This window comes from Pseudochaenichthys georgianus, unplaced genomic scaffold (genome assembly GCF_902827115.2).
Source record: "Pseudochaenichthys georgianus unplaced genomic scaffold, fPseGeo1.2 scaffold_602_arrow_ctg1, whole genome shotgun sequence".
NCBI lineage: Eukaryota > Metazoa > Chordata > Actinopteri > Perciformes > Channichthyidae > Pseudochaenichthys > Pseudochaenichthys georgianus.
Window position 1 is genome coordinate 35001 of NW_027263160.1, and position 10589 is coordinate 45589.

Genomic DNA, 10589 nt, shown 5'->3' on the forward strand with positions numbered 1-10589 from the left:
CCGCGACCTTTCACCTTGTGCCGGACATCTTTCACCCCGTGGAGACCTCTCCCCGATGCGACATATCTCCCCAAAGAGAGACCTTGCAGGGGGTTACAGACGAGACCTCTCCCCCAGGAGGGGACACCTCTCGCTGCTCTCCCCTCTCTCCCGGCCTACGTCTCCAGCGGGAAGAGACTACAAGCGAGACCTTTCACCCCGAGGACGTCACAGAGCGATGATCCGGGCGGTGTCCCCCCGTCGAGGGCTGCACCAACACCTCCACCACCCGAGGTAAGTCCAGTTCAATTCAAATTCAATTCGGAGGTTTTGTTGTCATATGCACAAAGCTACAGGGTAGAAAAATAAAGTGAGGGAGGTTTAATAATGTCTGTTCAGCTCAGTTTTAACATTAAATATGTTTATCATTCAATTCACAATATTGATGCCCTTTGAAAAGTTCACGATTATCCCAGTACAACCTCATTTTAAGAGTAACTAATCCTTACCCTAACACGCAACGAAGAGTCCATGAGCCAAGTTTTAAAAGCTTTTTGAATTCTGCTTTTTAAATATATATATATCATTCAATTCACAATATTAATAACCTTTGAAGAGTCCATGAGAACCACGGTACAACCTCATTTAAAGAGTTACTAATCCCAACCCTAACCCTAACCCTAAAACACAATGGAGAGTCCATGACAGCCATATGAAAGGTAGAAGCTAGAGACGCCACATTTGGTGCACTTGAACAATCGAATAAGTCAATCCCACACAACCAATTTGGTGAATGTACCACTTATCCATCCGGAGTTACATCAGGATTATACCTGTTTTGCTATAATGGGTGTCAATGACAGCTACACTAAGGGAAAAGGCTAGAGGCGCCAAACTTGGTACACGTGAGGGGAGGTAGGAGACCATCACAGATGCCAAATTTCATGATTGTAGTACTCACTGTTTGGGAGTTATATGAGAATCATTACATTTTCCTAGTAAATTCAGCCCTAACTGAAAATCACGGTCACATGACTTCACGTCACCACCGCTAAGCTAAAGGTGGCTAATGTTGGGCTATAAAGGAACTACAGCACGGTCACATGACTTCACGTCACCACCGCTAAGCTAAAGGAGGCTAATGTTGGGCTATAAAGGAACTACAGCACGGTCACATGACTTCACGTCACCACCGCTAAGCTAAAGGTGGCTAATGTTGAGCTATAAAGGAACTACAGCACGGTCACATGACTTCACGTCACCACTGCTAAACTAAAGGAGGCTAATGTTGGGCTATAAAGGAACTACAGCACGGTCACATGACTTCACGTCACCACCGCTAAGTTAAAGGTGGCTAATGTTGGGCTATAAAGGAACTACAGCACGGTCACATGACTTCACGTCACCACCGCTAAGCTAAAGGAGGCTAATGTTGGGCTATAAAGGAACAACAGCACGTTCACATGACTTCACGTCCCCACCGCTAAGCTAAAGGAGGCTAATGTTGAGCTATAAAGAAACTACAGCACGGTCACATGACTTCATGTCCCCACCTCTAAGCTAAAGGAGGCTAATGTTGGGCTATAAAGGAACTACAGCACGGTCACATGACTTCATGTCCCCACCGCTAAGCTAAAGGAGGCTAATGTTGGGCTATAAAGGAACTACAGCACGGTCACATGACTTCACGTCCCCACCGCTAAGCTAAAGGTGGCTAATGTTGGGCTATAAAGGAACTACAGCACGGTCACATGACTTCACGTCCCCACCGCTAAGCTAAAGGTGGCTAATGTTGGGCTATAAAGGAACTACAGCACGGTCACATGACTTCACGTCACCACTGCTAAACTAAAGGAGGCTAATGTTGGGCTATAAAGGAACTACAGCACGGTCACATGACTTCACGTCACCACCGCTAAGCTAAAGGTGGCTAATGTTGGGCTATAAACGAACTACAGCACGGTCACATGACTTCACGTCACCACCGCTAAGTTAAAGGTGGCTAATGTTGGGCTATAAAGGAACTACAGCACGGTCACATGACTTCACGTCACCACCGCTAAGCTAAAGGAGGCTAATGTTGGGCTATAAAGGAACCACAGCACGTTCACATGACTTCACGTCCCCACCGCTAAGCTAAAGGAGGCTAATGTTGAGCTATAAAGAAACTACAGCACGGTCACATGACTTCATGTCCCCACCGCTAAGCTAAAGGAGGCTAATGTTGGGCTATAAAGGAACTACAGCACGGTCACATGACTTCATGTCCCCACCGCTAAGCTAAAGGAGGCTAATGTTGGGCTATAAAGGAACTACAGCACGGTCACATGACTTCACGTCCCCACCGCTAAGCTAAAGGTGGCTAATGTTGGGCTATAAAGGAACTACAGCACGGTCACATGACTTCACGTCACCACTGCTAAGCTAAAGGAGGCTAATGTTGGGCTATAAAGGAACTACAGCACGGTCACATGACTTCACGTCCCCACTGCTAAGCTAAAGGAGGCTAATGTTGAGCTATAAAGAAACTACAGCACGGTCACATGACTTCACGTCCCCACCGCTAAGCTAAAGGTGGCTAATGTTGGGCTATAAAGGAACTACAGCACGGTCACATGACTTCACGTCACCACCGCTAAGCTAAAGGAGGCTAATGTTGGGCTATAAAGGAACTACAGCACGGTCACATGACTTCACGTCACCACCGCTAAGCTAAAGGAGGCTAATGTTGGGCTATAAAGGAACTACAGCACGGTCACATGACTTCACGTCCCCACTGCTAAGCTAAAGGAGGCTAATGTTGAGCTATAAAGGAACTACAGCACGGTCACATGACTTCACGTCCCCACTGCTAAGCTAAAGGAGGCTAATGTTGAGCTATAAAGAAACTACAGCACGGTCACATGACTTCACGTCCCCACCGCTAAGCTAAAGGTGGCTAATGTTGGGCTATAAAGGAACTACAGCACGGTCATATGACTTCACGTCACCACCGCTAAGCTAAAGGAGGCTAATGTTGGGCTATAAAGGAACTACAGCACGGTCACATGAATTCACGTCACCACCGCTAAGCTAAAGGAGGCTAATGTTGGGCTATAAAGGAACTACAGCACGGTCACATGACTTCACGTCACCACCGCTAAGCTAAAGGAGGCTAATGTTGGGCTATAAAGGAACTACAGCACGGTCACATGACTTCACGTCACCACCGCTAAGCTAAAGGTGGCTAATGTTGGGCTATAAAGGAACTACAGCACGGTCACATGACTTCACGTCACCACCGCTAAGCTAAAGGTGGCTAATGTTGGGCTATAAAGGAACTACAGCACGGTCACATGACTTCACGTCACCACCGCTAAGCTAAAGGTGGCTAATGTTGGGCTATAAAGGAACTACAGCACGGTCACATTACTTCACGTCACCACCGCTAAGCTAAAGGAGGCTAATGTTGGGCTATAAAGGAACTACAGCACGGTCACATGACTTCACGTCCCCACTGCTAAGCTAAAGGTGGCTAATGTTGAGCTATAAAGAAACTACAGCACGGTCACATGACTTCACGTCCCCACCGCTAAGCTAAAGGTGGCTAATGTTGGGCTATAAAGGAACTACAGCACGGTCACATGACTTCACGTCACCACCGCTAAGCTAAAGGAGGCTAATGTTGGGCTATAAAGAAACTACAGCACGGTCACATGACTTCACGTCACCACCGCTAAGCTAAAGGAGGCTAATGTTGGGCTATAAAGGAACTACAGCACGGTCACATGACTTCACGTCCCCACTGCTAAGCTAAAGGAGGCTAATGTTGAGCTATAAAGGAACTACAGCACGGTCACATGACTTCACGTCACCACCGCTAAGCTAAAGGTGGCTAATGTTGGGCTATAAAGGAACTACAGCACGGTCACATGACTTCACGTCACCACCGCTAAGCTAAAGGTGGCTAATGTTGGGCTATAAAGGAACTACAGCACGGTCACATGACTTCACGTCACCACCGCTAAGCTAAAGGTGGCTAATGTTGGGCTATAAAGGAACTACCTAACCCTAAAATTGGACATTAACGGAGAAAAATGAACCGTGAAACACAGAAATTGGCACTGAAACCTGTTTACTGTTTTTGTTTGGGAGTAGGAGACTTATGTGGATGAATAGTAATGAGTAATGAAGTAATTTGTAATCACTGCTATCACAAACTCCCATGACCCGACGCTACTTCCCATAGCATTTATTTACGTTACTTAAACTCCCTTTTTAATCCTCATGGACCTTTCATTTTATAGAATTGTAATTATTGTACTCTAACTGTATTTCTGTCACTATGTTTTGTACCCATTCAATGGTATTCTCACATTTATCTTGTCATTTTACTATATAATTCATGTTTGTTGATTTGTGTAGCCCTCTGAGACAAATGTGTTTTGTGATACTGGGCTATATAAATACATTTGAATTGAACTTAAAGATTTGATTGAATACTTGAAGGGTTAACGTGATATGTCTTGTTGTTGTGTGACTTCCAGCCAGCAGAGTGGATCTCGGGGCCTGAGGCAGGGTCACCAGGCGGAGCTCGGCATTCTGGGATGTCGCAGAACCGGAACCGAAATGGAGACGGTAAGAAATAACAAATGAGAAAATCGACTTTTTCTTTATTTCATGCATGTTTTTAGTATTTGCTGTAGATTCTTTAAAGCTGCACAAGGGCTATGCCACTTAATACAAAGCGGCAGCATTACGTACATGTATCTTTTTTTAAATTAATTACCCAGTTCATCTTTATATCATGGAGAACAGAACTCACGTGTTACCATTTGTTTTTTACATTTGTCTTTTACTGTTTTAATAAGCCTGGCACGAGAGTTTTATTTGTATTTATAGCGGGCATGAAGTTTCCATTTTTAGCACCACATGTGGTCTGTTTTCTGTTTATTCCACATATTCACATTATTATTATATTATACATTATTTATTCTACTGTACAGAATTTACTTTTATCCTATTCCATTTACCTCAGTGTTTTAATTTAATTGCACTGTTTTATATATTTCTTTGTCTTGAGTATAGTTGCATTGTTGCCTGGCTTAAGCCCTAATATGTGCATTACAACAACTACACCGCAGCAATTGTGCATATTAAAATAAAGCCTTTGAGTCTTGAATCTTAACTGGGATTTAGCAGACTTTCTGACACTCGTAGGCACAAAAAGAGGGGAATACAGAGGGAGCCGAGGGGAAAAGCATCTGGCAGACAGAAGCATTTTGAGGGGATGAGGGAATAAAGAGAGTGTTGGAGAGAGGGATGATTGAAGATAGGGCTGCTGGGTTTTGGTGGTAATGGGATCTTGGCCCACGTTGGTGTGGTTAATAACGCGGCTGTTTTTCTTCTTAAGAGCCCTACTTCAGCTCTGGCTTCTGCTGCCGCTCGCTCTGAAACAAAGCGTGACGCAGAGGCTCTGCTTTGATAACCCGGCGTTCTCCAAATGATAGATTAAAGTCTTAACAACCATCCTTCAGCCGTCATGTTTTGTGTTTCTTTTTCTTACCAACCGTCCTGCACAACCACACATTTCTGTTTCCATGCCGGCTTACAGAGTGGTGCAGGAGAAGTCCTAAAACCCTGGAAATGAGTTAGCATTTTAGCACTTCCTAGAAGTCAATGTTTTTTTAAATGTATTTTTGGTTGTTAGCCTGAAATAAGGAGCCCTACAATAGCCTCCTTTAGCTTAGCGGTGGTGACGTGAAGTCATGTGACCGTGCTGTAGTTCCTTTATAGCCCAACATTAGCCACCTTTAGCTTAGCGGTGGTGACGTGAAGTAATGTGACCGTGCTGTAGTTCCTTTATAGCCCAACATTAGCCTCCTTTAGCTTAGCGGTGGTGACGTGAAGTCATGTGACCGTGCTGTAGTTCCTTTATAGCCCAACATTAGCCACCTTTAGCTTAGCGGTGGTGACGTGAAGTAATGTGACCGTGCTGTAGTTCCTTTATAGCCCAACATTAGCCTCCTTTAGCTTAGCGGTGGTGACGTGAAGTCATGTGACCGTGCTGTAGTTCCTTTATAGCCCAACATTAGCCGCCTTTAGCTTAGCGGTGGTGACGTGAAGTAATGTGACCGTGCTGTAGTTCCTTTATAGCCCAACATTAGCCTCCTTTAGCTTAGCGGTGGTGACGTGAAGTCATGTGACCGTGCTGTAGTTCCTTTATAGCCCAACATTAGCCACCTTTAGCTTAGCGGTGGTGACATGAAGTCATGTGACCGTGCTGTAGTTCCTTTATAGCCCAACATTAGCCACCTTTAGCTTAGCGGTGGTGACGTGAAGTCATGTGACCGTGCTGTAGTTCCTTTATAGCCCAACATTAGCCTCCTTTAGCTTAGCGGTGGTGACATGAAGTCATGTGACCGTGCTGTAGTTCCTTTATAGCCCAACATTAGCCACCTTTAGCTTAGCGGTGGTGACGTGAAGTCATGTGACCGTGCTGTAGTTCCTTTATAGCCCAACATTAGCCACCTTTAGCTTAGCGGTGGTGACATGAAGTCATGTGACCGTGATTTAGTTCCTTTATAGCCCAACATTAGCCACCTTTAGCTTAGCGGTGGTGATGTGAAGTCATGTGCCCGTGATTTAGTTCCTTTATAGTCTAACGTTCAGAAATCGTAAAGTGGTGTTAGTATGTGGAGATTATCTTGCTGAATAAAACGTGTAAGTATCATAAACGTTTGTTTGCCACAGAGATTATTTTCTGCAATAATCCAAATTCCAATGGAGAAATCCTATTGGCTTTTTGTCAAAGAAAACCCTCTATTATTATTATTATTATTATTATTTCTAACAAAATATTTAGTTTTCTATTTAGTGTTTATTTTAACTGATGTTGTGTTTCTGTTTGCCTTCGCTTCGTATTCAAATGTCTCGAAGATGAGCAGAGAGGCAGCAAAAAAGAGGCGTCCATGTTTTTCATGTTTCTTCTCCTCTCCTCTTTCCAGGAACATTGTCTGGAATCCTTGTCGTCAGGGGAACGGGACCAGTGCAGTAACCGCGGTAACCAGTCCAGCCCGCCTCACCAAGTCCTGTTTAGTCACCTTCCTCTCCACTCCCAACTCCAGGTAATTTAAATTCTTTATTTTTATTTTAGTCGTTTATTTGCATTCAAATTTTATTTTGTATTACGGAACATTATTTTATGGTATTTTCTAAAATGTTTTATTGTAATATTTAGAAGATCATTTGTTTTAATTGCTTTCATAATTGTTCATTTGATCTTCTCCTTTATTACACAATCAATACGTGTTATTTTTACACATTTCTCTGTTGGTTTTGTGATTAGTTTTAATTACTCCACCTATTTTTCTGATTTCAGGTGCGTTCTCCGTTCCCAATGATCCCCATCGGAGGGATCCAGATGGTTCACTCCGCCCCGACCTCCGTCCCGACCTCCGCTCTGAGCCAGGGAAAGCTGCAGCAAAACAGCTCGGAGGACTCAACAACCAGTGAGGCCTCTCACTTCACCTCCCTGGAAGAAAGGGGAGTCATCGTAGGAGGAGGAGGAGTGAGGTTAGAGCAGGAGGAATACATCCAAACCTGCACCAAGGCCATCGCTTCCCTCTGCATCGACTCGCAGGAACTCAGAGGAGGTGGAGGAGGAGGGAAACATGGCGGCAGAGCTCCTTCATCATCCTGTTCTTCTTTGTCTGAACAGCCATCCGTGTCCAGGTCGCCACCATCTCCTCACCCTTCATCATCTCCTCCTCAAGGTCCCGGGAAACAGCACTTTAGCTCCTCCTCCTCCTCCTCCTCTTCCTCCTTTCCTCCAGAAACCCTCCATCCTCCAACAGGGTCCAAACCTCTGAGGCTGGAGAGGGAAAAGGAGGCGGAAAGCACAAAGAGAAGCAAAGACGTATCGTAGGGAGGAGGAGGAGGAGGAGGAGGAGGAGGAGGAGGAGGAGGAGGAGGAGGAGGAGGAGGAGGAGGAGGAGGAGGAGAGAACATGGATTTTAGTTTTTGTTTGTTTTGGATAACAGGAAGGGATGAAGTGCAACAGAGAGAGAAAAATGACTTTTGCACACTTTACACATTTTCTCCTACATCACTTTATACATGCATACACACTCTCTCTCTCACACACACACATATGGATACAAAGAAAAACAGCTCTTGTCAAAAAAAGACTTTTATCGTTAATGTACTTCATGCCTGCTCTCAGAAACTTTTCTTATTTAAAGACTTGTAAAGAGGATCTGCATACGGTTACACATGTACTCCACCAATTAAATCTGCTATAATAAAGGAAAAGGACTCTGGCTAAGCGGTACGTTAAAAAAAAAAAAAAAAAGAATCAAGACAGCTACGTGTGTGCCTTTTCTTTAATCTTTATCGATGTTTTTTTGCTTATTTTCTTATAAGCAAACAAAGCAGGAAGGTAAATGTAAATACAATACTATCAGCTTTGTAATAATGCAATCCCCCCCCCCCCTTTTACCGCCCCACCTCCTGTGTTTTGGACACCTTAAAGTCTCGACAAGCGATGTGAAGTTATGGATATTACTATTACGTACGGTTGCACTAAAACATATTTTTATATGAGTGAAATTTTAACAAATGGCTTTTTTTGTGTACAGCAGCAATTCTATAATACTATTTATTATTACTGTTACCATGTTTCATAAATTGTACATTTTTTCTTAAATGTCGTGGATGCCTTTTTCTATGTAAAGCATGGGGTTTTTTGCTATGGCTTACATTAGGGCGAGGATATGTACACTGTAATATGGCTTTATATGTTAGACCTATTTATATATGTCTAAGTGAGGAGGTCTAGTTTGGAGGTATATTCACATAGAAGTAAGATTTACCAGATATTTACCCAGCATATGAATAAATACGGTATATAGAATCTATCATCTATCTATCTATCTATCTATCGTTCGATCTATCCATCTATCTATCTATCGTTCTATCCATCGTTCAATCTATCGTTCTATCTATCGTTCTATCCATCGATCTATCCATCGTTCTATCTATCTATCGTTCTATCCATCGATCTATCCATCGTTCTATCTATCTATCGTTCTATCTATCGATCTATCCATCGTTCTATCTATCGTTCTATCTATCTACCGTTCTATCTATCTATCTATCTATCTATATATCTATCTATCTGCACTTAACATTTACGATGAGATTCACCTTACGGTAGTTTGCTTGTACATTTTCTCCGCTGCCGGTCCCTGGTTGTGATTTGTTCTCGTTTTTTACTCACTTTTCGTGGAATTATATCTTGAGATTTTTACGATGCGCAGACTCAGCATTAAGTGAATGAACATGCCTTCTTGCACCGAGGTGTTTCTGCTCAATTATCCGTTTGTTTTTTTAACCCCTTTCCCCCCAAATATCGATGTCACGTTTTAACGGGAAGCTCCACTTTCTAAAATATTTCTTGAATGAAGACAGTTTTATTCGTCGCATATCGGAACGGGGAAACATTCCAGTCCATGTAAATATTCAGTCCCTTTAAATTTTTCTGGCATTGATGCACATTGTTGCCATGGCAATCAACCCCTTATTTAATTGCGTTGTTTCTGGGGACACATACACCAAGCTCTCTGACGAATGCACCTTATATTTCTTAGGATCTCCGCTATGAACGTCCCGCACTAGGATCTTTTTGTTGTTGTTTGCAGCAAACTTTGATTGAAATGGAAATGTTTAGGAGTGCTCCGAGCCCCAGAACTGTCTGAAACAGAATCATAATAATACTTTGTGGCATTGAGGCTTTCTTTGACCCTCCTCCTCCTCCTCTTTGTAGCTAAGCAATATTTAGCCGAAATTCTGCTCACCAGCAGGGAGTGTATTTGTTGCAAGGCAACGACAAGCGTTCTTAAAAATCCTAAAACCAGGAGAAGAAGGGTGATTTCAGTGACACAGCTCGTTCGTCTTCGGACAGTTTTGGGTGGAGTCGGGCAGGCTGCAATGTGAGTGTGTATCTGTACTCTGTATCGGTGTGTATCGACCAGTATATCCTCTTCTTACGACTCTTTTCTATTTGGATCCTCCCTCTGTTATGTACACTTATCAAGACGACAATGATGTCTTTAAAAAAAAAATCTCTTTCTCTCTTTCAAAGATATCAAAAAGCACAAGTCATTGTATAGGAATGACGACGATACAAAAAAAAGAAAAGACAAAAAAAGGTAAACGTGCGTATAAAAGGGTTTTGTGATGGTGTTCTGTGGAATTAATACATATATCATGTATGACCCCAGTGGCAAGGAGGAGTCGCAGTAGAAGTGGAACAGTGGATTGTTGTTTTCAAATAAATATGAATAGAATCATTTGTTTGTCTGCGCCATTTTTGATTGACTTTCCTTTTCTCACACCAAGACTTTCAATCCGATCCAGAGCGACAGTATCTTAACATTTCCTAATTTCACAACACTTAGTTATACTCAAAAGCCGCGTTTACACTGAGGTACTTTTCCCACAAAGGTTCATGCGAACTTAGTTCATGATCGCGTTCACACCAAGAAGAGCCGGTACTAAAATGAGTTCATGCGAACCTTTTTACCCCCTCGAAAGTCCCTGCTAGAGAGCAGGGACTTTCGAGCGGCTCT

The 10589-nt window shown here is 43.2% G+C and overlaps 1 protein-coding gene across 1 annotated transcript in view; it reads left to right on the forward strand.

Moving 5' to 3' along the window:
• Positions 1–7900, forward strand: part of hivep2a (HIVEP zinc finger 2a) — a 39396-nt gene extending 31496 nt beyond the window's left edge. Inside the window, exons 11-14 of the mRNA XM_034079382.1 lie at positions 1–273; positions 4506–4596; positions 6966–7085; positions 7340–7900. The exon at positions 1–273 is cut by the window's left edge and continues 544 nt beyond it. Of these exons, the coding sequence (XP_033935273.1) occupies positions 1–273; positions 4506–4596; positions 6966–7085; positions 7340–7885 (1030 nt within the window). The 3' untranslated portion in view covers positions 7886–7900. The remainder of the gene's footprint in view (positions 274–4505; positions 4597–6965; positions 7086–7339) is intronic.
• The last annotated feature ends 2689 nt before the right edge of the window (positions 7901–10589 follow it).